This window comes from Cupressus sempervirens, chromosome 2 (genome assembly GCF_028749045.1).
Source record: "Cupressus sempervirens isolate cs-2001-9-10 chromosome 2, ASM2874904v1, whole genome shotgun sequence".
Taxonomy (NCBI): Eukaryota; Viridiplantae; Streptophyta; class Pinopsida; order Cupressales; family Cupressaceae; genus Cupressus; species Cupressus sempervirens.
The window spans coordinates 614,423,186-614,450,799 of NC_143119.1; the positions used below are offsets into that span (position 1 = coordinate 614,423,186).

Genomic DNA, 27,614 nt, shown 5'->3' on the forward strand with positions numbered 1-27,614 from the left:
TTCTTATTATTTGAACCAAAATATATATGAAACAAACATTAAAAAAGTACGAAAAAAGCGTCCGAACTACACGACAACACAATAGGAATAATAATACTTAATTTCTCCATATTAACTTTCTATCATTTGAACCAAAAAAATATGAAACAAATATTAAAAAAGGACGAAAAAAGCGTCCGAACTACACGATCTCTCAATTTTACTTTATTTTCCCATATTGTGGTGGCTATATTTGTAGTGTACAATATAAACATGAACGTAGAAGATTTTTAATTCTCTCAGCTGAGAAAAGCCAAGCCAAGCCAAGCCAAGCCAAGCGAAGCGTCGAGAATGGCAACATTTCAGTTGTCGTTGCAGAAAAGCAGTGGCAGTGGATTCAATGGATCCGAGTCTGTCAGAAGGCCTCTTCTCGGACTCGCAAGTAGAAGTCCTCAAACAAGTCTTCGGAAGCAATCTGGAGGTTTTTTGAGCATCATTTACTTAACAACTTTAAACTCTTACATAAATATGTAAAATTCGAAGCATATTTTAGTCGTTTTACTTAGTCGTTTTACTTATGATTTGTCAATTCGCAGAAAAACTTGTGCAAGATCAGGCTAGCGCAAATACTGACCTTCAAAATTTGGTACGTGTCATATTTTAGTATTCTTTCGTTGGAATGTATTCCTACCGTCAGCCTGTTGGAAATATTATGATTGTCACTCCTAATGAAAAAATTTCAGGATCTCTAAAATTGTTTTGTATTTAGAAGTTTGTCTAGATTACTAGGCTATATTCTTTAACCGACGATTGGAGCTGAGGCCGTCCTTGAATCTTTTACTTCTCAGATTTTGCTTACATTGTTGCTTTTCTCACAACGTTCCTCAAAATATGTTAGTCCATTCTCCGTTTCGTTGTTTTTCAGCTTACATTAGAGTTATTTAGGTAAATTATACTCAAGTTCGACTGTGAGCACCAGCATCTCAAATACTTCTGTCAATCGTGTACGACACTTAACGGTTCCGTAGATTTCCGGGATTTTCTTTTACATTTTAATTCTGAGTAGCATTCAAGTTTAAAATATAACTAAATTGACTATTTAGTATTTATGACAACTTTGAGCTGCTTCATTTGCTAGGGTTTTGAAAATTTACTATTTAAATGTCACTACTGCACAGAGGGGTGTTTAAAGACATTTTTTAAGACAAATTCTTACTCAATTGTCATAATAATCAGAGACAATAAAAAAGTTATGTATTGTCTCCAATATCATCTTTAACTGAGTGTCTTAAAATATGTTGTAAAATATTGTCTTTGTAAGACAATATGAAACAAAAGTAATGTTGTCTCTTTAGAGACAATTTCACCTTTGTCTCTTTGGAGACAGTATCTCCCAACTATTGTCTCTTTGGTACAATATGTGTTCACATCCAACTATTGTTTCTCTAGAGACAATATGCATTGTCATCCACAAGTCTATTAAAAGATATTTTAAATTAATATTCTTTTCCCCGACAATTTCAACATATACTGTTTCACCATAATTATTATGTTTCTTACACGACACTCAACAAAGTAGCATAACAAAATACACTCAACAAAGTAACATAACAAACTAACTTGGCCAGAAGAACCATATTAATTAATTAATTTTCAATGCTTTGTTTCTTACAAAATGATGCGGTAGTTCCTCCACCACAACCAATAAAGTATGTCATTGATATGACATAACCATCATTGAATAATAACTACCTTCATGTTACACATCCACCAAGTTTAATGGTGCAGTACAAAAGATCCTTGATTTGAATACATATTTTTATGAAAAAAACCATAAAAAAGGTCCTCTGAATGTTTAGAGTTTTATGTCACTCTTTTCATAAGCCTGAAATCTTCAAACTCCTGCACTTTTCTTGTAATCTAATTGGCACAGCTCCTAATGACATGAATGTCCATCTCAGTGGGATCTGTGGCCTGTGAATCATAGTGAACACCATCAAGCTCCCTTATAAGTCTGTCTTTGGAGGTAGCATAAAGTATCTTTGTCCTGATATGGAACGGAACAAGAGACCTGATGACATCATCAAATAAATTCACCACATTTAGATGTTAAAGATAGACATTTATGTGCAATGTGTATATTTTAATTGATAAGGGCAAACAAAGTAAATATACATAAAGTAAAAATTGTGATCCAAGCCATGGTGCGAACTCAAATGTTTCCTAACTTCATGAAATTGATTAGAGGGGAAAAATTACATCCATTTGAGCAGAAACCTTAACTCACCTTATTAGTGTAAGTTACTTCCAAGCAATTCTTTTACTGCAATTTACATGTTATGCCTGAAGAGAGGATTTTGCTCATACAGACCTCTATAAATTGCCACAACATTCTTGTTCTTTCCTGTGAGTCCAATGACATCTCTCCCTAATTTATATAGTATTCCCACAATACCAGCTCCTGCTAAATCAGCAGCACATACTATTACTATTTTTCAAAGTTCAATGACAAACATGCATCAAACTTAAGTACTAAAAGTGGCATATAAAGACCTCATAATATTAATTGAAAAGTAAGTTCATCTTTCAAGGGAGGCGGAAAATGCACTCGTAAATTTATATACTATTTGAATATATTGGGTACCAAAAACCCTCCATTACATAAGCAAGTGTTACCATTGCATTATAAGAAAGCAAATATTAAAACAAGTATATTATTTACGATTCAAACTCATTGTGACCAATTAAAAATAACAGGAACAAGTGAATAGAATGAAGTCTACCACAATTAAAGTTAGTGCCAAGTTCTTAGAAGGGACATTACAAGATTCTGATTTATCACAGTCCATGTTACTTATGATTGAAGCTTTATTTTACTCATTCATATTTGGATCTGCTCAATAGAAATCTGCCTTAGATATTTTGATTGCAAGTTTATCATTGAAGAGGAGTGACGACACCATGTTTTGACACATAGAAAAGATAACCAGAAACAACATCGATATTTTGTGCAAGAATAAAATCCAGAAACTGAATAGCAACATATCACTTATAGCGATATCTCACATTGGGATAATTGCGATGTCATATCAGACAGAAAATACATTGCTGCAACTAATACTTATCATCTGCACATATCTATATTGTTTATATAACACAAAACCATTATACTATCACTATAAGTGATAGGGAACATCATATTCATAGCATATTTCATATCATTATATCAAGTATCAAATATTTTGACATCAATATTATCTTGCACACATATATTATAATTGGATCTGAATTTAGCAATTTGTGTCCCATATATAAGTCTTCAGTTTAATTACAAGTATGTGACAGAGAATGTATGAGAAGTGGAGTAGTTGTTCCTATTTTTAAGTTAGTCACATACATTATAGAAAATGATCAAGTTAGGGAATCACCAAATTCGTACTGCAGGAGGGTAATCCAAAATTTGGAGCACCTCTTCTGCAACCTTTGCCTGCTTCCTCTGTTGTTTGATTCCTACAATCAACAATGCAACCATTATCAGAAAGTCACCGGCAATCAAGCCTCACTCAAACATAATGCAAAGCTATCACCAACACACCCTGTTCAAGTTTTGAAAGAAAAGTGATCTCTTTTGACAACAATGGTTAGTTTGCGTTGTTCCCACCCCACGATAGTAATTCCACTATCGGTGTGGATAATTATTGATTCATCTCAACAGAAGCATCTTGGCCACTCTACCTGATGACTAAATAGACTGTTGTCCATACCTTTGGTAGCTCAAACCCTCATCCCCCTGTAAGCACGTCTATGGCATGGAGTCACTGGAGGTAGAAGAGCGGGGTTGTGAAGCTGATTTCTATCTGATTGTGTGAGACTTTTCTTGCAATCTCTGGCCCCAATGAAAAAGCCTATCGGCTAAATATTGAGAAACCATAATGAGTAAGACAATGCATATGTGCAGTAACAAGTTTAACAATTAAATTACTAAAGCTTTAACCTCACCAGTACTTAACCCATTACATAGGACTTAATGATATTGATGCCACCTTGTATATCTCATCAGCTATCTATTCAAAACATGCCCAATTGAAGTGATAAATGTCATAATAATGCTTGAATCTGAACTTCCATAACAAATATAAAGATGGACATTATTATCTAAGCATGTGCTTTAGAAAAGAAAACATGATTGCTAAAAAGTGTAATGTGTACAAATAAATCTCAAATGGAGACAAGAAACATATGTCACAATGGTAGTCAGAAACATAGTAAATATATCCTTAGATAGGTGTTTACCTAGTAGCCACAGCTTTGAAGAAATGGAGGGGATGATTGCTTCCTCTGTTAGCAACGAAAGGAACTCAAGATCAGATCTGATAATTAGTGAATATCTTTATATTGGGAATGACTATATATACTTGTAGTTGCAGTGAACAAATTCCATTAAGACATAGGACCTATTTTTGGATGCATTTTACATATGCATCTCTGAAATTATGGAATACAAGGGAAAGGGGAAAGCTAGAAAACATCTCTTGCTATCTCTGTGTACAAGAATAAGGGTGGGTATAGGATGCAGGAGCAGATATGTAAGAGGAGGTGTCATTTCAGGTCTTACCTTCAGTAAAGGTATTGGGGGTTTCTCTTCACCAGGTTGTGGATCCCACTCACGAAAAACATTATTATTCTCTACAGCATTACGTACACGTGGCCAGATATTCATAGCTGTTCTTGAATGAAAATCTCCTCAAGCTTTGAATGCATCTAGCATACTCTTACAATTTGAAAGATGGGCAAGAATCCTCAACTCCAACTGCAAGACCCTAACACAAACTCATTTATTGGCTAAACATTCTGAAATAGCATTTAACAAACATTCAAATAAGAAATTGACAGTCATCCCAAATTGTAAAGAAACTAGTGATAAAATCTAATTTATTTGTTAGGCTCTAAATTTATCTAGTAAAAATCAGACACCTCACCTGCCCATAATCAACAACAATGAGAGAGTTTCCTGGATTAATAATAAATGCTTGACGAATTTTGTAACGATCTTTCTCCAATACAGGTTGATTTTGATGCCAAGAAAAATTATACATAAAATATTAATTGAACGGTAAATAAAACTAACATGTTTTTAAAAATTTGAACAAAGAAATTTAAGCTGTGAAACATAGAACCTTGTGCAAACACGTGAATGTTGTGTCCAAAAGATGACTGTCTATTAAATAAAAAATATGGAACCTTAGATATTCAAAAAAAATTACTAATATTTTGGTTAGCATCATACAAATTTCTAATTCTAAATCTGATCTCTATCTTTGTCTGCAAGACCAATCTAGAATTCCTCAATTGATATTTTGATCAACTATCCACATCCAGATAGATTCTTAAAGGCTTTTTGTCCAACTTTTTGGTATGATATGCATCACATTTAATGATAACTCTGCTCAATTTAAGGTGAATAGGCAATGAAGGAAACTCCGAAGCCAAGTGCTACTGATATTGCCGGTGCTAGGTCTATTGCTACTGGTGCTAGATCTTTGGTAGCTTTTGGCATGTGGTCTCAACCCACACATGTGATCCCAACCCCCAACCCAATTGGCATGTTATCTTGGCAAGGCAAGTGGGAAGGATCTCAAACCGAGAACACCATCCAGCCTCCCAACCCACCAACGTAATCCATCCTACTAACCTAATTGGCATGGTGCATGTTCAATTGGGGAATCTCAATGCGTGTTACGGATCATGGAGCAGCCAATGATGGAGAAAGCTCACAATGAAAAATGGAGAACTATGCTTCACAGAAGCCCCTACTATTCTAAAGGCGGTTCAGGTAATCAATCCAAACGAGTCTCCTACTAATAGTTTATTCGGTCACCAGATGATGAATAGATGGGTAACAAAGAGCTTAGGATGGCAAACCATTATCAAGTTGAAGCTAGTTAGTTCTCCTTACTAGATAACTACAAGTTAATTAGGTTAGACAGCAAAGAAAGAGGCCAACCACCACCTGAAGGCCCTTTTCACCTACACCCCGTCCTCGTCTTCTGCTGCAAGGAGGGAGTTGCTACTACCTTCAACTTTAGATGGGAGTTAACTCATTATGGAGCTACTCTTGCCTCCCAACCATGGTCTAGAAAGCATAGTTTATTGGATAGCCTCACTCGGCCTTCTCATCCATTAATTGTTAACTCTTTAGGGCCCTGGGAATCCATAGAATAATCTGCCCTTTTCCTACAATAATATGAAGGCAGGGTTAAAGGCTAGGTAGACAATAATTTTTTTGTGCAGGGGTCCTTACAATAATCTGAAAGGGGGCCCTTACAATACTCTGAAAGGGGGCCCTTACAATAATTTGTTTGGGGGCCCTTATTATAGGCCCGGGTAGGGGGGCCTTGGTAGCCTATTATTGTAGGGGTAGGGGGGTGTCAGGTCTTTTGAATGAAGAAAGCATACAATAAATAAGGGAGGGGCGCACAACTACTATGGAAGGGGGGTTGTTGAACACTGTCTATCAGGGCCACTTCACTCAATTGCTTTGTACCCTTTCGTTTATAATAGTAGGGGTATGCATGCAAGGGCCAGTCAAACAAGAAAGTATTCAGAGAATCTAGTAAAGGATGGTCCAGCTGCTTGCCTTCCTTTTCATTGTTGAATTATGTTAGCACCTTTCGGAGGACCCTCCTTACAGCCTCCAGTAGTTAAGATAGCACGCAACTCTGTAGCACTTAGGATAGCAACTCTACAATAATCTAATAATAGGGGCCATCAGGGAGCAACTCTACAATACATATAATAATAGGGGTTGGTTAGACTATAGCATTTGTTAACACAATAATTTAATAATAGGGGCCACTGATTCAGCGGGGCTATTGCATAATCGAATGAAGCTAGCCTAGCCCGCCATAGGGCCGGAGGGGTTGGAAGGCTCCGACCTTGCTCCCATCCCCTTGCAGGGTAGTATCGTTAGCATTTCACTCCTATCCTCCTTCATTATAGCCGGAGGAGATCAATTCTATGCATCAGGCCCCACTAAGACTAACATGTAAGTAAAGAATGTCTGTTATTAGCTTTTGTATAACAAGGCTAAGTGGTTTGAATTAAAATGAGTTATTTTGGTACCTTATAACTTTAGCTGGAGCAATTTGTTTATAACTATAATTTGTTTATAACTATAATTCTACCTCTATTCTTATTTGTTTATAACACAGCCTTAAATACCTCTATTTATTAGTTGAGATTCTATCATCTTGATATTATGTATTTCTTATTGTTGCAACTCTTTTCTCCAGGTTGCACTTCTATACATAGTTCTATTTGCTAGCATTTCCTTCTTCCACTAAACATTTCCTAGTTACTTTTAATGCAATATAATGGGCAGTTGTAAGGTTTGAATTTAAAAATAAACATGACAGCCAGAGTAAAAGTTGCACATTTATGTTTCAGTTTTATTAACATTTTTGGTTTTTAGTCGGTTAGTTGAGAAGTTGTAAAACTCGAGGTTCTGGCAGCTCCAAAATTGGTGAAAATGGAGATGTTGTAACATTTTCTGATATTGCAAGAGTTGACGAAGCTAAGGAAGAGGTTGAAGAAATTGTTGTATGCTCCAAAACACTCTCTAGGGATTTGATGTCTCTTTTTCTAATTGTATTTTTGATGGTTGAAAGAAAATTTGATGATTATTTTTATAGAGAATGTTTTTCATTTACCTAACCTTTTTTAGCACTTCAATTTTAGTCATAGGTAGAATTGGAAAATGTTACTAAATGCAAGATTTTAGAACTTTTTTTAGTCATGAGTGTCATCACAATTTGGGCTTGGATATTTCATCCTCTCCACACATATCTTGGGCTTGGATATTTAATCCTCTCCAAGCATATCTTGATGTGGGTCTTGAAACAGAGTAACCAAATGGCTTGGATACTTAGTCCACTCCAAGCATCTTTATATGGGTTTTATAGTAATGGAGTCTCAGCTGAACTACCGATATTGTTTTTGTCTTGCATGCTAATCTTATTTTGAATAATATTAATGCATTAGTAGACCTGCTACATTTTTGTTTTTTAATCTGTGCATGGGAGGTCTGGTGTGAAAAGACATGAGCAAGTCTAGGCTGTATATATAGGGATATTTTGTTCATATACTTCATTTATAATGGGCCTGTAGATATCATATATTTTGTTTATCTAATATGGGTTATTATAAACAATACAATATAAGTTTATAACAGAAGATTGCTTCATGAAACATAAGGAATAATGTTTCATCTTTAACATAGTACCTTTCACCACCATTTATATAACTGTATAACCATTGTTCTATTATAAAAAGACCTGTGAAAAAACAATAGAAAACTATCATGCTGGCATTCAATTGCTGACTTATCTGTGGACTCATAATTGTGTCTACCAAAGGTTATAATCTAGATCAAAATGGTTTAGAAAGTAACTACAATTTGCTTGAAACTTGAGAGGATGACTTGTCCTTCTAGACCTGATAAGAAAATAGTGGATGTGCTCACACAAAGAGCTTTGGGTTCGCTGAAACTTACGAAATGACAGCTGGGTTCCCTAACATGAATGCTAGATCAAAGTGAGATCACTTCATTTGGTGTAACTGGATTTTAATCTATCAATGCTATTCTTTTGAAAAAAAACAACATCTTAAACAAAGAGACAAGGTAAACAGAGATAATGCTGAAAACAAAATTAAAACACCATTTAATTAACCCCATTTCTGAAAAGCACATTCAAGAATGACAAAAGGTAATATGAAGTTCTGTAATCTGCGTGTAGAGAAGCCATTATTGACAAGAAAATTTTAATTCTTTCTTTTCCTTTTGTAAAAGTACAATATAGGTTTGAAAAGAACCTGGGCTCTGAGCTTGTAGATCCTGATCCTTCTAACCAAAATGTGCCACTGCTATTGCACTAAACATGACTCTTGTGGGCACAAACACTATTGTTGGAGCAGAGTATGGGAAACACTGTTGTTAGAGCAGAGTATGGAATTAAAGATGCCATGTTAGGAAAATGAAACAAAAAATATTCAGATCTGTAAAAAGCCTTTTTAAGAGAAGAATTAAAGAAATGCCACTACTTACGCATTCAGAACATTTGATCTTCAAAGAAATGCCAATGGAGATTAAGAGAAGAATTAAAGAAATGCAGGCTTTTCTTTAGAAATAGATATCTGAAAAGTGACCCACAAACAGCAGCTGCAAAATAAGATCTTGTAGCCACTGGATTGTTATCACCATTCTTGTCTGTGTCGGCAAAGGATTGTTGGGTTGGAGGCATCATTCAAAGCTGCGAGTTGAAATCATTTGAGGGAAGATCAATAAAATGCACTTCAAATTTTGATTACTTTCCTTTAAGTGTGCATTTCACAGCTCGACTATGGTGTTTGCAACAAGAAGTGTATTTCACCTAGTTGTGCCAGCCAAAACCTGCTATCCTGAATGTGTCTCCTTCATTGAACTTCAGTTTCATGTGTTCATGAATTGCACGCTCCAGAATTGGTTTCATAGCTCTAACCATCTTTATCTACACATTTTTTTAAAATATCAAATTCCTCTTTTCATGATAGATCATGAGTATAATGAATCAAAATGTCGAAAGAAAAAGAAGATACAATATTATTAAAAAGAAGTTATCTTTTATATTAAAGAGTGATAAGTACAAAAAGTTTTTCTTCTAAAATAAACCCTAAAAAAAATGAATCACTAAATACAGTACCAAACATTTCAGTGAAAAACATGTACAGTTTGATGTAAGAAAACATACATTCTATATTTTATAAATGTAGAAATGAAAGTGTTAATAAGTGAAAAGCTACTCTTTTTCCTACTACAAAGACTCTTTGAATAAAAAAAATTCTTTATAATTTCTTTCATTCTATCAAGATAATTTCACCCCATTGTGATATGTAGTTATAGTTTTCTTTTGTATTTTAGTTGTTTCAATTTTGCATTTCTATTTAACATAGATCTGCCATAAACTACCTTAAATTTTGTTCTTAAACTTCTAGTAGCAACTATTTCTGTACAAAAATCTTTTTGTAACTATTTCTGAATTCAAGATAAATATAATTCCATCTCTCCTCCAAAGAAAAATCCTTGAATATAAAGATTCAAGGTACTAAAGTGAGACAATTAACAATATAATTAGTATAACTAAAATCTTTTTGGCAATGCAAAATCATCTTTTATGTCCTTCCTCACACAAAAAAACACTTTGAACATAAACATTCATGGTACTTGAATAAAAAGAGAATTAACAGTATAGCTAGAATCCTTATTACTGCCCTTCATGGCCAGCACCTTCTCTACCACTGATTTGGGTTGAGATTTTATTCCTCCATTGTAGTTTATTCAATTCATTGGGCGGACTTACCCCTAACACATTTTTCTATTTGTTTTCAACCACTTCTAGATCAGAACAGACATTCCAGTGCATAGAGAATCTTAGTTTAATAGACAAAGAAAATCTATAGGCTAATAGCATACAGACATCAAATTTCATATGCTTGAAATCAAACATCAAAAGATAAGGAGTTGTTAGCATGACCGAGAGAAACTATGGGGGTCATCCTGGAATCCATGTGATAATCGAAAGACTTCTAGAAGTAACAAGGGCAATGAAGGCATGTTAGGCAATTCCATTTGGCAACATGATTACTCCTGCAGGTATCTGTAACTTCTGCAGGGCATCTCTGAAGCAGTTCTATTCTGTTGGTGGTCACTCCCCTCGTTTCCAAAACATAATGTAAAGATATGATCAACACACCCTATACAAGTTTTGAAAGAGGAGGGATCCCTTGTGATGATAACAATCAGTTCACTCTGTTCCTACCCCACGGCGGTAATTCCATGGGTGGTGTGGATAATTATAGGTTCATCTCAATAGAAGCATCTTGGTTGTTCTATCTGACAACTAAACAACTTGTTGTCCATATCTTTGGAAGCTCAAACCCTCATCCCCCTGCAAGCAAGTCTGTGGCATGGAGTCACTAGAGGTAGAAGAGCGGGGTCGTGATGCTGTTTTTTAACCTACTGCATGAAACTTTTCTGGCTGCCTGTGGCCCTGATGAAAAATCCTATTGGATAAATATTGAGAAACCATACTGAGTCAGACAATGCATATGTTCAGTAACAAGTTCAAAAAATAAATTACTAAAGCTTTGAACTCACTAGTGCTTACCCATGTACATTAGGACTCAATGATATTGATGCCAACTTGTATATCTCATCAGCTATCTATTCAAAAGATACTCAATGCAAGTCATAAATGTCACAATAATGCTTGAATCTGAACTTCCATAGCAAATAAAAAGATGGACGTTATTATCTATGCATGTCCTTTGGAAAAGAAAATTAGATTTCTAAAAAGTGTAAGCAACCTAAAATGTTTTTTACTTTTCAAGCATTATTTTTATTCTTGTCATGTTCGTCATCAGCAGTTTGTTGATTTGAGAAAAGGCCGACTTCGGTATGCCTGCATAATAAGACATACAAATAGAATTTCCCACCTGCATCATTAAACAATATTGAAAGGTCATGTAAGTTAACAACTTAGTATCATAGATAGCAACAAATTTGGAGAACTTTCTTCCCTCCTAAAGCACAGGCAAGAGTTCAAAGAAATATAAGCCCTTCATTTTTAAATTCCATGTTACAGACAGAAAAATGAAGATGAGAAGCCTAATGAAGTTGGACATTCGACCAATGTGACTTCACATTATAATCAGCTATTTGAAATACAATATACAGAAAAACAATTGTCACAGTTACAAGAAAAGGGCAACTGTCCATTTTAGAATAAACCTTCCCCATTATCATCAGCTTTGAATGCTAAGAAGACGTATTTGAACAAAGGAACCAAAGATAAGGATGGGGCTCCATATATCTCTTCATTTCCACTTAAGTGTTGAATGTCTTCAACAAAAGTACTCCTCAGTATAGAGAGTGGTGAGATACTTAAATTCCCATACACTACACTGAAAGACTTTAATATGCCAACTTCAAAACAGTCTTCCAAGATTCCTTCTGCATACTATCACAGTAAGGAAAAAACTCTCCTTCATGAAAAGCCTTAAGATATCAACTTGTTGCTAGCTGCAAATACTGCCATAGTAATGCAGAAATACAAACAATTTTTACATTCATGTATAGTTCTGATTAAATTCGTAGAATCATGGCTTTCACAATGAAGACACTAAGATCTCTCAGAGAGTTTGCATGTTACCAATAGATTCATAATCATAGAAAGGCTTCTTTGTAATTCCATTCATAACTGTAGAGAAGTAAAATTGATTTATAGAAAATTAATTTGTGCTATAAGAAAAATCAAATATAAAAAGAATGACAACATGAATAACATATATCGACGATATTTGAAATAGTAAAGTCAAGGTACTTTTAGTTTTAACCATCCAAAAGAGTACAACAATAACATGAGAAGCTTAAAGTTTATTTGGTCTTTAAACATGGCATTTAGTTGTCAGATGCAGACAAAAAAGCAATGTAGAATTTTAGAAATATAGCAGTTATTTGTGGATCATATATATCTGGCATCTGCAAATGTCAAAGTGGAGAAAAATTGTTGAGTAAAGCCCTAGATTCAGTCACCTCTACACTGGACAACCTTTTCTTTCCTAGCAAGCTACTTATCATGTTGGAAGAGACTGCTGCTTCAGCTCTATCTTGGTCAAGAGAACATAACCTGAGAGAAATTTTCTATCTGAGAAAGGTTGTGAACACTTCAATACTGAATAAATAATCTTTTTCAGTTGCACATTATACAGGCTTAGGTAGTTTCTTGGAAGAGACTGCTGCTTCAGCTCTATCTTGGTTCTTAAATGTTATTGCTGGTTGTTGGGTCTGTTACTGTGTGGGTGTATTGAATGCAGATTCAGAATGGTTCTTGTTCATACACCACTATTGTTGAAGAAGAAGTTGAAGACAAAACATAACCTGGGAGAAATTTTTTATATGAGAATGGTTGTGAACGCTTCAATACCGAATAAATAATCTTTTTCAGTTACACATTATACAGACTTAGGTAGTTTCTTGGGTCGTTCGACTCATTTCCAAACCTGGCACCCATTGGTGTATGAGATCCCCTGTGAGGAATCCCATAATGAATTATTTTTTCATTTAGTTCACATGTATTGTTTCACACTGGGTGTACATACTCTAATCCTAGGTTTTTACCGTTAGACCAGGTCAGATTGCACATGATTATGTACTTTTCAAATCAAACATGTTTCTAGTCCTCGAAGTATTTTAGGATTAGACCCATTTCTTGTCCTCAAAGTATTTTATGAACAGCAGTGGGGGCTTGATAGGTACTATTCATGTGATCTGTTTGTGCAAAACGTAACACTCCCAAACGCATCTTAATCTCCTTCTGTATTTACATTTTGGTAAAGCATGAGAGATAGTCTATTATTTGTTCATTATTTGTCCATTTTGGGGATTAATACATATCTATGAACTGTTTATGGTCTCCAAATATCGAACTAAATTGTCTTCCTTCTAATTTGTATGAGTCGATTATGCAGCTACTCTCCTTTTATGTCTTAGGAAATTGTTAGGCATCAATCTGAAAATTCTATACTAAAAACAAAATTGATCTGTAACTCACTTCCATGTAATGAAAGGTAAACAAAATTGATCTGTAACTCACTTCCATGTAATGAAAGGTGATATAATTATAGATTCAATTTCCATCTGATAAATTGAAGTCTAGAAAGCAAAAGTAAGAACTATCCATTGTTATACAGCTTTAAAAACAAACACCTAAAGATGGAAGAATGAAAACAATGCATTAGTAAGAGTAAAAACAAAAATACTTTCAGTTTGGGTTTTCTCAAAGGGCAACCCAAACATGAATAGGTTTGTACATGCTACTGTCTGGGTTCACCCATGGCTCTTCCCAGGGTTCTGTATTCACCCTAGGTTCATCCATCCTATAGCTATAAGGCTCTATCATCTTTGGTTTCATTGCCTGTTATTTTGTTTTTGTTCTATTCATTTAAATGATAAAGCTTATAGTAGAGAATTCTATGCACCGATTGCTGAGAGGACCCTCAAGCTTAAGTATTTACTTTTTTAGACAGATATAAATGTTTTGAAGTTAGTGTGGGTTGACCAAATATTTTAGTCTCCCCACCCTTTCAGAGACATGGGACTCGTTCAAAGAGAAAGGGAAATAAACCTTCTCAATTCTTCGCCTTAAGATGTCTAAGGTAGGTGAATCAAGAGGGAAGGTGATTTATAAACCTGAACAATGGAGGAGGTTCATCCCCGTCCTTCAAGAACTCAGGAAAATAGGAAAGACTAGGAGTGGGATTCATCTTGCACCAATAATCCCTTCAAATGGAAGGCAAACCCATCAGAACCATGGAAAAGCCCAAAAAGAAATTTGCACAGAAAATAATTTAAAACATTTTTTTATGACCAGATGCAAAAATCAGACCTAAACAACCCCAACTAAGTTTAGAAAATGGCTTGGAGGGAACATAAAGCATTGGAATATGGTGCCAAAGCAACCACACTAGGATGTATTTTCATGGATCTTACCTTCATCTTGATCAAGAGTGAGGAGCAGAAGGTTGCGACACAGAACTTGTCTGGTCAAGCTATTGGCAGAGACATTCACTGCTTGTCGGTCAAAACAAACCAGAGACGTGAACACTCTGTCTCAGTTAATAGCAGTATGATGATTGGAATCAATTTTCAATGTGTACTTGTACAAAGAATTTTTATTTGTTTGATATTAAAAAATCAATTAGTAAATTAAATAGTTTTAATTTCATTTATATATGGGACGACCAAACCCAGAAATATTGAATCAGGGGAAAAATACAGGGTCCTGAGTTCAGACTGAAACTGTAGAAAATATACATATAACTAGTTGGGCTCTTCTATTTGAGATCTTATTATTTTAATCCTATCGAACAGGGCATTCATTCATTTGAATTAATTGCAGCCAATGTATCAAACTAGATAAAACTCAACAGGTCAGGCATCATTTTTTCCTCAAAATCTATTCCAAAAGTCAAAAGCTCCGGATTTAGCTTACCTCTATCTTTGCTTCTACAAATTAGAGGCCAAAGCAAGATTAGGGAAGATAGACATGACACAAGAATTAAGAGTTAGATCATATAAACTCCACAGCAAAGAGGAAGCATAAGCCATATCACGTCGTTAACCCAGTTGTATGAAATTAAATAATGCAACAGATATTAACAAAGACTACAATGATTTCATGAATATCTTACCTAACATTAGTCTGTTTCCTCAATGTCTGTAGTTAGACTGTGGGTTAAATCAGAGTCTCCCTGTAGATCAGAGAAAAAGCAGGGCAAAGTAAAGCATTGGAGGCGGCTACCATGTTAAGAATTGGCCTGGCTGGATCTGGCATTGATCACGGCAAAGGTGGTCTTCCCAATTTCTATATACAATCGCCCAACGAGCCATGTGGACGAAGCCTTACAGTGTGCAGAGGAAAGGCATCTGTGTCTCAAGGGTTTTCTCAATCCCAAGGATTTTGTCCAAGCAATCTAGCCGTCCCATATTTTTATCATCCGAGCGAATGCAGGGGCGCTGGGAACTAGACTGCCTATGGAATATGGAATTTTTGCTCTTGCGTCAGCCAAAACCTAGCTGCGGTGTTCCAAATTTTCCGCTTCTTTCAATTTTTCCAATACCCAATGTATTTTCCTTTGTGCTTATATTATTATTATTACTATTAAATAATGATGTTTTCTATTTTGTCATGTAGAGATGAAAGTGTGAATATTAATTTTAAAAAATTGAAAATTTAGGAAGGCGGCAAAGTTAAAGACAAAAGAAGATTTTTGTCTGAAATATGTGTCTTAAAATGTGGTATTATGTAGTAGTGTGTTTGTTCACGTAAAAAATGATTCACTGAGCTTTAGATATTTTTTCTGCAAATTATTTTATTTTAATAGCTTCCATGAAACTTCTTCACAAAACATGTTGCTTCTTTCTTGTCTTTTTTTTGTAAGCCAGTGTTTTCTTAATGGTCATTTGTTGAAGTTATCTTTTTGCCTGCACTCTCCTCTCTAAATTTAAATTCTCAAATATCTGTTTAACTAAGAGTAAAGAAAAACAAAGCTTTCCATTTTGTGCATGATGATTGATAGCAATTTCCTGTGTTGCAGAATTCCAAGTTGAAGAAGTCTTCAGATCAAATACTTTGGCTTGAACTAAAGTTGCAGCACATTAGTAATGAAAATGACAAGCTTAAAGTGAAGCAGAGAGAAGATGCAAAACTTTGGAGAGGGTTGGACTCGAAGCTGTCTTCCATGCAGATGATATATGATCAATTTACAGAGACTTTACAGGATTTGGCCATGAAAGTAGAAGAAGGTACTATGTTTGTGACCATCCAGAGCTTCATGATATCACTTTAATAATTTCTAATTAAAATGTTTTTTTTGTATTTCAAGCTGTTATTTTTGAGTATTGGGCTTCCTTGGTAAAAACACATTTCAAAACATGCAGCTGAAGGTAGCAAGGAAATTTTGGAGGAAAAGTTGACTGAAAGATTGAAATCATTTGAGGAATTGAGTGTTCATTTGAATGCCTTGTCCTCAAGATTGAACACTGCAGAAGAAATTATTAAAAAGCGTAAGTCCAAACAAATGCAAATAAATGCCTGGTTTATGTATATGTGTGAAAGGCTAGTTTTAGAGTTTTAATTGTCTTCTATGACTTGAATTATGTATCTGGTTCTGTAGGAGAACTTGAGTTGCAAGAACTATTTGTTGAGAAGGAACAAATAAGTGAATCATATGATGCTGAAGTTATCAAAACAAACCTGCTTATTGCTGAAAAAGGTAGCTCAATTTTCTGGCACATAAAGGAGGACTTTTTGGAATATATAAGTCAGGTAGTAGTTTCAAGATGGGTCAAACTTTTATTTCTAAGTTCTAATCACTGGGATGTTGCCTGCTGATAGAACATATTGAAAAACAACTGCAAACTACCATTGAAGAAGACAAGAGAGTAGTGGAAAATGTCCAAGCTCATCTCAAGGAACTGCAAAAGAAGTTGTCTCTCAAAGAAAGTGCATGTGCAAGCCTGCATGTTACGCAGTCCAAATTAGTAACAGAGAAAGCTCAACTGAAGACCCAGATACAAGAATATGGAGAAAAAATATTAAAATCAGAATCCCAGAGAGAGGTGCTCAAAGATGACATTTTAAGACTCTCAGACAAGGTTATTGAACTGGAAAAGATGTCAGTTGTGGCATCAAACAACGTGGATATATTACTGCAAGAAATAGATAAAAGCACTGAGTTGGCTCAAACAGAAAAAAGATTAGCTAGAGAGAAACATCAGATTGAAATTGATCGTCTAAATGGCCAACTTCAAGATGAGCTTTCTGCTAAAGAATTTTTGCAAGCACATCTTCGAGGTAAATCTCTAAGTGTACATTTACTTCTTTAAGGAACCATTTTTAATTCTTTACTACACTTTCCTTGATTCGTGCATCGTGGGTTTCCAGAGTCAAATGAGAAGGTTATAGAGCTTCAGAAAAACCTGGATCTTAGAACAGATGAGCAAGAGAAGAAAGAACAAGAAGCTAATGGAAAACTTGATGATGCTCAGCAGGAGTTGGAGAAGGTTATCAAAGACAAGTGTCAGTTAGAAAAAACAATTGGAAACTTACAAGAAAATATTGCTTCTTTGTCATGTTCTCTCAGTGAAGCTGAAAAGCATAAGGTTAGTCTTGTGATTGAGGAGCATTGCTCAAATTCAAATTCCTATCAGAGGTCTTTTCAAATATAAAGCATTTGTTTTAATTATTATCACTTAAAAAAAATTTCAATGTAATAATTAAAACTATTGATTCCTAACACCTTATGTGGGTGAGTGTGCATCGTGGGACATAGTGTTAAACAGTTCAATTTAAATCAACTACAAGAAATAAACATTGATAGAACTGATTTTCTTGTGTAGTATAGCTGTTCTATGAGATATCAGAATAAGCTTCAAATTGTTTTATTTTTATTGTATTGATATACTTATTTAAATGTTGAACAGGAAACCCTGATGAACACCATTTCAAAGTTGCAAATAGAAAATAAAGATGCACATAAAAGTTTTCAATTGACATTGCAACAAAAAGAAGAGGAAAATGAAAAACTTCTCAAAACAATTGCTCAAGATAATCTGAGCTTCAAAGTACAAGAGACAGAAATATGTCAACTTCAGCAGGAATCATTTAACAAAGCTCAGATGATTGTGCAGGGTCAAGAAAGAATAAAACAACTAGAAGAACAGAATGACAAGGTTCACATATGAGTATCTTTTCTATTCATGACGAATAAAGTTTTCAATGTTTCCTATTTTAATCTGCTTTTCTTCTTACAGAAAGAGGAGGAAAACGGAAAACTTCTCAAAAATATTGCAGAAGATAATCTGACCATCAAAGTGCAAGAGACCGAAATAAGGCAACTTCAGCAGGAATCATTCAACAAAGCTCAGATGATTGTGCAGGTTCAAGAGAGAATAAAGGAATTAGAAGAACAGAATGGCAAGGTTCAGATACAAGTATCTTTTCTATTTAAGATGAATAAAATTTTCAATGTTGCCTATTCAAATTTTCTTTTCTTTTGACAGAGAGAAGAGGAAAATAGAAAACTTCTCAAAAAAATTGCAGAAGATAATCTGAGCATCAAAGTGCAGGAGACCAAAATAAGTCAACTTGAACAGGAATCATTGAGCAAAGCTCAGATGATTGTGCAAGTTCAAGAAAGAATAAAGGAATCAGAAAAAAAGAATGGCAAGGTTCAGATATGAGTATCTTTTCTATTTATGATGAATAAAATTTTCAATGCTTCCTATTTTTATTTTATTTTCTTCTTACAGAAAGAAGAGGAAAATGTGAATCTTCTCAAAAAAATTGCGGAAGATAAGTTGGCCATCAAATTGAAGGAGACTGAAATAAATCAACTTCAGCAGGAATTACTCAACAAGGCTCAGATGATGTTGCAGGTTCAAGGAAGGCAAAAGGAATTGGAAGAAGAGAATGGAAAGGTTCGAATAGGAGTATCTTTTCTATTATGAGGAATGAAATTGTCCATTTGTCCTATATTGATTTGCTTTTCTTCTCACCGAAATATACCTTGTTTTGAAAATAGTGTGCAGTGAAGATGCATTGTTAAAGCATCTGAGGAAAACACAAAATAGCCATCTGTAGTTGTATACATTCTGATCTTATGTGTTTATCTTGCAGATTAGTGCACAACTACTTGTAGCTGAACATTCGGCTATTGAAATCAGAAGGCAATGTGAACTACAGATAGAAGCAAAGCAGGCAGAGCTTATGAGACATCTGAAAGAAATATCTCAACACAATGATCAAGTATTCCTGTTTTTTGTTTTTCACGTAGGAAAATTTTTCAGTCTATTTGAGGATGAATTATAAAATTCCCAAATTGCTTAACCGTTCCATGTACTCTGTGCAATGGTATGGCCTGTGCAGGAAATCAATGATATTCGGAGGAGGTGTGAAACAGAGATGAGAGAAAGCATTATAAAGGAGAAAGAGAAGGAAAAATTGAAGGTTTGTTTCATCACAGTAGTGACTCAGATGAACTTTATAGTTTGATCTCTTGAGACATTGCTTACTCTGAAATGTATCTGATAGATCCAAATTTCTAGTGGCTATTTTTTAAGTATCTACCTTTCAGTTGGAAATGATGGCAGCGACTACTTGTTTTCATCTAGAACTTTTCTAATTTGAGACAGTTGTACCAATGTACATATGGATTTGCAATGGATTATATTATTCTTAGAATATCTGTTTTCTATCTAATTTAATATGTCAAAAAATATTTTCCTGCAGAATGCTTATACAGTATAGCTGATTTATTAATGTTTCTGCTACTTGATGCTGTTTTATACTAATCATTCCAATTGTCCGACTTTGTTGTCTTCAGGCAGATGCAATGCTTGAGGAGGTAAAGAAAAATACTGAGCAAAGAATTGGGAAAATACAAGATGATGCCAAAGGAGAACACAAATCATTAGTAAGTTTTTTCTCAAGGTTATAGCAACTGGTTTCAAAACAGTTAGGAAAGCATAGTGCTGATTTTGACTCTAAAGCATTTGTTGAATGCAAAATCTCTTTCCTTTGAGACAAAAACAATACAAGAAAGCTTGCTAACGATCAATATTTGATAATTATCAAAAAGATACTTGTCAAGCACCTGTGGCTGTGATTATTAATCATGTTTGTCATCACGTATTATTCATCAGGTTTTCTTGTTTGCTTTTGTGTAATTAACTTGATCTTTCCATCTAAGATCAATAGTTTAAAACCATTATAGGAACAAATCCATTAGGAAAATGACACGGATTCTGCTAACTTGTCCCACTTATTTGGTCAGTATGCTGAATATATAAAATTAGTTTCTTGCTAACCTGATGATAATTCTGATGGCTGCAGGTAAAGCGACTTATGGAGGAACATGCCAATGAAAAGAAGTTGCTTCATGAGCAATATGAGAAGGAGATGAGCAAAAAAAAGCAACAGTTTGAGAAAGATCTGGAAGAGGTGCATTAGAGATCAGATGTTGTTTAGTGTTATTCTTTCTACGACATAATTATAACTCCATTTTCTATGTGCACCCAGCAACATGAAAAGATGTCGAGAGATGCAGAAACCAAAGTTAAATGCCTGCAGATTATGCACCAAGAAGAAGTACAGAAATTGCAGGAGGAGAAAACCCTGCAATTGAAAAAGGTGGGTGTGAGGGGTATGTAAATACATAATGTGTCTTTTCCCATATAACATATTATTTACTTAAAAAAAACACAATTAGAAAATATTCACGCAGATAAATTATGCAATAATAGCTCCATACAAAATCATGAAATGACATGAATGAAATGTTCATTTGATTGAAGATTTTCTGTTTCCCAAATTGAACTAGTTAAAAGGAAAATTTGACCTTCTCTTCCCGATTCACTCATACCTCTGTTTCTTTTCTTCAGTTTACATTATTCTCAGATAACTATATACTTTCACCTTGCACAACCTATGATTAAAAATCTATTTAATAACATATAGAAAAGGGCATATAGGGACGTGTCCCTATACTGGGGATGTCTTGGGGTGGGGGGACAGCTAGGACATTTCCCAACCATTTCTGAAATTTTGCCAGAACTCGGGGCATGTTTTCAAAACTAGGGGATATCTCTAGGACAAAGTGGAGATAGCTGCCTGTCGCCGGGATGCATCTAGGACATCTGAGACACCCCTGACCATACAGGGGACAACCAACTGTTCCCTTTTTTCCAATGCCCTTATAGCCAAAAAATTGTCAACTTAATGAAAACACCATTTTAAAATGATGTTTGTGGTCCCCTTGCCCCTCTAACCTTAAGATGACTATACATAACAGTCCATGAATAGCATTTGAATTCATTTATATATGAAAATAATTGCAACCATGTTAGAAAGACAAAGAAATAGGGTTTGAAGGTGCTGTCAGAAAAACCAACATTGATTAGAGGCAGCCATTATACTTTCCATCACTACATTTTACAGTTTTTCACATATGTGACTTTTTTATTTTGACATTTGTAGTAAAATTGTAGTTTTTGGACACTTTGGTGTACCTATATATGATATGATTATTTTTCAATTTTATATCATATGCATATTGACAAGATTTATGGAAGCAATTAAATATTAATTCTCCCATTTGAGCTCCATTGTTGTCTTTTAAGGATTCTGTAATGTATATGTCAATATGATGAATGTTCTATCGATGTTATCATATGAATATTTGAAATTTTCCCATGCCCTGTTGTCCTCAAAGATGGCATCAAAAAATCCCATCCTGGAAATGCATCCCCTTATCCTGAAAACTTGGTGGAACATAGCATTTATATTTATTTCTAAGGTCCGAAATGCTGCCTAGGGAATACAGAAGCTAGACTACATTACTTCAACGTGGCTTGGGGACAGTCTATTTGTGATTGAACCCAAGGCTCAAACTTGATGAGTGGCCCTTACACTCTATTGATCTTTCTAGACTAACCAACATATCTTATTGTTTGAAGAGTTGGATTGGAAATGTTTTAATTACAAACACAATCATTCAAAAAATTTGATCTGTAATTCTTTTGGAATGTGGCATTTGTAACAAAGTATGTTACTTGGACAGACATTCAGATTTGGCGAAATATTCCTTGAGCTCTCTATCTATTTGTTAAATTGTGTTTTTAGATTTTGTTAAAAATTTAAAAAAGGAACTTGAAAGTGGATTGCAATACAAGATTTATGTTCATATTGATAGTTTTGAACTGATATCTTACATTTCTAATTTTTTTGATTCATTTTATCATTTTGTGTCTTTTCTACAATATTGCAGTTGTAAATTATGACCTTGCAATCTACTTGACATTATCTTTGTCAAAGCTTTTCCTAGAATAATGTAGCTACGTAATCATGAATTAGGTGTTTTGAGTCACAAATTCAAGCTCAAGTGTATTTTAATTGTTCACATGTTAATTAGATGACAATTAGATTGTACTAAGCACAAGAAACACTATAATTGAATAGGAATGTAAACCTTCTATATTGGTTTAATGCACTTGTAGTTTCTTGTGACAAAATTTTATCCTTGGGCAATAGGCCTATTAGGAAAAACCCATAGAGGTTGTGAACAAATGTTTGGGATTTTTTGGCTCCTTGACATATATAGAACTCGTAAGTATATTCTTGTTAGCAATATGTGGTCAGTGTTGTTATGGATGTCAACCTGATAAAGTGTTGTGCTACTTGATGTGTGGAAGCTGATAGAGGTTCAGAATTGAGTGTTTAGGTGACGATCTGATGTCAGATAGTGAAATTTAGTTAATATATTGTGTATTTGGAAGGTGACAATAAGGGAAGCTGAAGCTGAAATATGCAATAAAGAGTATCTAAAGTCCTATGGGAGAACACTTTGCATAAGAAGTTGGTAGCTTCCAGTTCTAAAGTTAATGAGTATCATATATGGATGTTGCACTATTGTGTTTTCATGTCCATAGTAATTTAGAGGTTAAATTTGTGTTTGTTTCTTCGCCAACAGTCAGGATGGCCGTCAAGATTGGTTTGGGAAATATTTGGCATTGTGATTTCTGGGTGTGTGGTTTGGTGGATATGTTTCTAACATTTGTGCGGTGTTCTAGTTCAGATGTCTTATGTTGGTATAATCTGCAAGTGAAGTAATGTTACTTGTGTAGGTCGCTGGTTGACTCAGTGGATTATGTTGATTTGATTAATGGCTTTTTGGTACGAATATGCTTTGGAAGAAGAGTTAAGAGGCTGATATGAATCCTATCATGTCATGATTAGATCTGCATATGCTATGTGCATTGGAGAATGATTTTGGGCCAATCTGCTAGCATGTTTCAATGCTTTGCTACATATTATATTTGATGCTGCTAATGGAGGATGTTGTGTTGCATGTGCTTTAGTTAATTCAATTATGAGAAGAATGTGATGATGTATTTGGGTCCCCTTTATCTCATGGGGTGGACTGCATTGAGAAAAGTATTTATGGTGGTTGATTTTTTGTAAATATTGGTTATTCATACCATGACCAACCTTGCTGAGGTTTTGATGATCAAGTTGATATATAAAGGAGTACAGATGTTTGAGTTTGTGAGTATGGATTGAATGAGAAGTTAGTATGATATGAATATTGAAGAGAAGAGGTGTGAATTGATAATATCTCATAGAGTTGATAGAGTTTGTGGAATCAAGTATTTGATATGATTGGGAGATTGTAAATCTTTTTCAATTCAACATTTCCTTTTGCCTTCTTAATGCTGGTGATTTCTTTTGGATGCTTGTACAATCTTGTATCTTTCCTTGAAGGAAGTGATCTTCTGTGATTTGCAAGTTCTTGTTGCTTTCCCCAAGGTAGTGCCCCTTTGTCCATTTTAGGAGCAGTGAGCTTGTTGGTGTTTGGCTTAAAACATTGTATTCAAGTTCTTTATATTGTGAGCATGATTCTCATTGTGTTTTTTCCCACAATGGGGTTTCCACGTAAAAATCTAGTGTTCATGTGTCTGTGTGTTCTTTGCAATATCGTTCTTTGATGATTAGTTGGATGAAGATAAATGTTAAGTTTTTGTGACAAGAAAAAGTTTTAAGTTTACTTTAAGACCAATTCACCCCCACTCCTTTCCTAGTCTTGTGGTGTATTCAATAATTCTTTATATGAATATCACAAAATTGGTGATTCCAAGGCTAAAACCAAAAGGCTAATTGTAATGTCCCCAAATTAATGTAGTGAAATAATTAATTAGGTGATTCCAAAATTAAAAAAATATCATAAGAATCTATGATTAAGTAATAAATAAAGGGACCCAAGTAATAAAATAATAAATAAAGTTTGTCGGCTTATTTGTAGTCCTTCGGGAAACATCTTGGAGCTCTTTGTAAGGCCATGGTTGATGTTGTAAGAAGTCATGGTGGAGTTATCTTTTCTTGTGTATTTGTGATTCCAATTGGAGTTGAGTCCTTGTTGCATTTCAGAGGTGCAATACCCTCCCTAGTTTGTCATTGCAGTTTTGGTGATTAGCAGCCATCCTAGTTTGCTATTGGAGATATCATTTTGGATATTGCACTTGACTATAATTGTTCAAATTGGTGAAGTCTTCACTTGAAGAAAAATATGATGTAATCTGAAAATATAAATTCTTTGTTCTTTGCAATTCATTCTAGTTGTTGGTGAGTGCCCTGTGTTAGAATTTATTCATCAATAATATATTTGGCATTTGTGAACCCCATAGTTGATTCATATCAACTTAAGGGTGCTAAGTGTTGAAGGGTGCTAAAGGGAGTCAAGGGGTATTTAGTGCCGAAGGGTGCCTTGTGCAAAGGGAGCCAAAGGTGAAGTGTGACGTATGGTCGTGTGGAGTCCAATCATGCCGTGGGAGTGCAACTGTGTAGAGGGTGGTGTGCAACGTGTAGTGTGCGAGCATGCGATGTGCGTAGTGTGCGTGCAATGTGTGGTGTGCCAATGACATGTGGGGTGTGTGTTGTTGTATGGGGAAAATTGAGTTCAACTTTTGTTAAATATTTAGTGCCAAATTAGATTTGTACATTATAGTGTTATCAGGAGCTAGTGGTCTTGTTAGCCTGTCAAGAATTTATATTGAATCATGGAACCCAATGATGGAATGAAAGGTGCATTTGTGTATATGACAATCTTGTTAAGGGAGCTAAATCGAAGTCAGCAGGAGCTTTGCTAGACCCTAGCAAGAGGACATAATCAAATTGGCCAAGCACGTAAGTGCTTGGCAAATGAAAGAAGAAGGGTGACATGCCACTCATACATTAGATCGATACAAGATTGACCATGCCAATTTTACCTTAAAAAATCAAGTAACTGGAAATACATCTGCTCACTTTAGCTGAGTCATTGAAGCAAATCAAGTAGGATTGGGCTGATGATGGATGACAAATGGACATATCTCTCAAGGACTATGCAGACCTTCACATGAAATATCTACTCTTTGAGGGTAACAGGGTCTTCAGTAATAACCTGAAGTGGCAGATCGACAATGGATTACACCACACTTTAAACTCAAAAGAGGATAAAGACATGCTCCACTTCAGCAGTAGGAGTATATGGAAAAGAAAGTATCAAGAATTGTCCCTTCAAAAGAGGAACACCTAAACTATCAAGAGAGACACAAGGATGAAGTAGATGTTTTCATAATTTTTGTCAAGTCAGTAATGGTTGATCAACTATATGAAAATGTGAACTTTGCCTATAATACTTTGAGTGAGCTAGCTCAATAGTTGGAGATGCAAATTAGTAAGTGTGGTAGCATATGACTCTTAGCATCAAGAACCAACACTTCTTGGAGATGACAAGGAAACTTCAAGGGATCATGAAAACTTTCTTGGCAGTTGTGGGAAAGGCATTGTTTATATCAACATGGAGCAGCGAAATCTTATTGGGGTTTTGCAGGTGGTGCTCATAGTCATGGTGCAGCATCAAGCTTTTAGCAAATATGACCATCAACTTTTGCACTTGGTTTGGGATCTTGGAGCTTTGTAGTGGGCAAACGGTTTGATGATGGAATACTTAAGGGAAAGAAATCTATGGACAACAAGGATTTGTAATGTCCTAAAATTAATGGAGCAAAATAATTAATTAAGTGTTTCCAAAACTTAATAATATCACAAAGATCTATTTAATTGATAAATAAAAGGGGCCCAAGTAATAAAATGATAAATAAGGTATGTCGACCTTTGTAGCCCTTCCAGAGGCTTCCTAGAGCTCTTTATAAGGCCGTGTTTAGCGTTGTAGAAAGTCACGATGGAGTTATCTTTTCCTGTATATTTGCAACTCTAATTTGAATTGAGTCCTTGTAGTTTTAGAGGTGCAAGACCCTCCCTAGTCTATAATTAGAGTACTGGTGGTTAGCAACCACCCTATCGTTGGAGATATCTTTTCGCATATTTCACTTGTGTGTAATTGTTCAACTTTGTGAAGTCTTCACTTCAAGAAAAATGTGATGTAATCTGAGATATTTAATTTGAAATACAAATTCTTTGTTCTTTGCAATTCATTCTGGTTGTTGGTGAGTGTACTATGTTAGAATTTATTCATCCATAATACATTTGGCATTTGCAAACCATTTAGATGACTCATATCAATCGAAAGGTGCCAAGTGTCGAAGGGTGCTAAGTGTTGAAGGGTGCCAAGCGTCAAAGATTTTATAAGTGTTGAAGGCTTTTGCGTGCAAAAGGGAGCCGAAGGTAGACTGTGATGTGTGGTCACAGGAAGTCTAGTCTTGTTGTGGGAGTGCAACTTTGCAGAGTGTAGTGTGCGGTGTGTGGAGTGCAAAATGTGGTGTATAGTGTGCAGAGTACAAAGTGTGTGGTATAATGTGCAGGCGTGTGACATGCAGTGTGTGGGTGTGTGACATGGAAAGCAAATACGTTCGTGTAAGGGGTGGTTGATTCATGTAAGAGGAAGGGCATCACCTAAATACAAGGAATGTTTTCTTAGGGGGTTGCCCAAGATACAATTAATTTCTACCGCAAAGTTATCCTCATCCCAAAAGCTAGTATGGGTGAATAAGACTAACCCAACCATTCAAAGATGAATGTTCTATAGTGATTGCTTTTGTTCACAGACGAAGTGTCATGGTGGAGAAGTCCAAGGAGGCACAAAACAACATTCAACGAGTAGGTTGTTCAGAGGAGTGCAAAGTAGTGTAGTGATAGGAGGAGGTGGGGAGAGCAGTGTGGCTTGGAATCCCTGTTCAGGGAGGGGGTCTAGTTCTTATCAGCATAAGTCAACTTGGTTCACACTGAGCTAGGGTTGCCTTGGTAAGTTCGAATAACAAAGGGTGTTGGGGGTGTGGAATCTATGTGCAGAAATACAACTAAGGTGGTTGCATTGGGTGTGTACTAGTGTTCTAAGAGTGGATGCATATTTAGGGGCGGGAACTTGTAAAGAGTGCATTGGAAGTACTTAGGTAGTGATCAACAACATAGTTAAAATTGATGTAGTCTGGGCCAGGGCCATTTGGTGAAATCAAGAAAGCTACTTCTTTTCCCAAAAATATTGTG

The 27,614-nt window shown here is 35.2% G+C and overlaps 1 protein-coding gene across 2 annotated transcripts in view; it reads left to right on the forward strand.

Moving 5' to 3' along the window:
* Nucleotides 1–258: 258 nt before the first annotated feature.
* The window catches only part of LOC149574883 (uncharacterized), a 96,460-nt gene continuing 69,104 nt past the window's right edge, over nucleotides 259–27,614 (forward strand). For both annotated transcript variants that reach the window (XR_016360103.1, XM_089814733.1), the window contains exons 1-16: nucleotides 259–460; nucleotides 576–625; nucleotides 16,171–16,378; nucleotides 16,514–16,639; nucleotides 16,750–16,848; nucleotides 16,971–17,429; nucleotides 17,520–17,737; nucleotides 18,059–18,307; nucleotides 18,389–18,556; nucleotides 18,638–18,805; nucleotides 18,887–19,054; nucleotides 19,254–19,382; nucleotides 19,503–19,583; nucleotides 19,960–20,049; nucleotides 20,469–20,576; nucleotides 20,655–20,765. Coding sequence is in view for 1 of the 2 variants with exons in the window: in XM_089814733.1 (XP_089670859.1) it covers nucleotides 331–460; nucleotides 576–625; nucleotides 16,171–16,378; nucleotides 16,514–16,639; nucleotides 16,750–16,848; nucleotides 16,971–17,429; nucleotides 17,520–17,737; nucleotides 18,059–18,307; nucleotides 18,389–18,556; nucleotides 18,638–18,805; nucleotides 18,887–19,054; nucleotides 19,254–19,382; nucleotides 19,503–19,583; nucleotides 19,960–20,049; nucleotides 20,469–20,576; nucleotides 20,655–20,765 (2,562 nt within the window). In the remaining variant the exon portion in view is untranslated. The remainder of the gene's footprint in view (nucleotides 461–575; nucleotides 626–16,170; nucleotides 16,379–16,513; nucleotides 16,640–16,749; nucleotides 16,849–16,970; nucleotides 17,430–17,519; nucleotides 17,738–18,058; nucleotides 18,308–18,388; nucleotides 18,557–18,637; nucleotides 18,806–18,886; nucleotides 19,055–19,253; nucleotides 19,383–19,502; nucleotides 19,584–19,959; nucleotides 20,050–20,468; nucleotides 20,577–20,654; nucleotides 20,766–27,614) is intronic.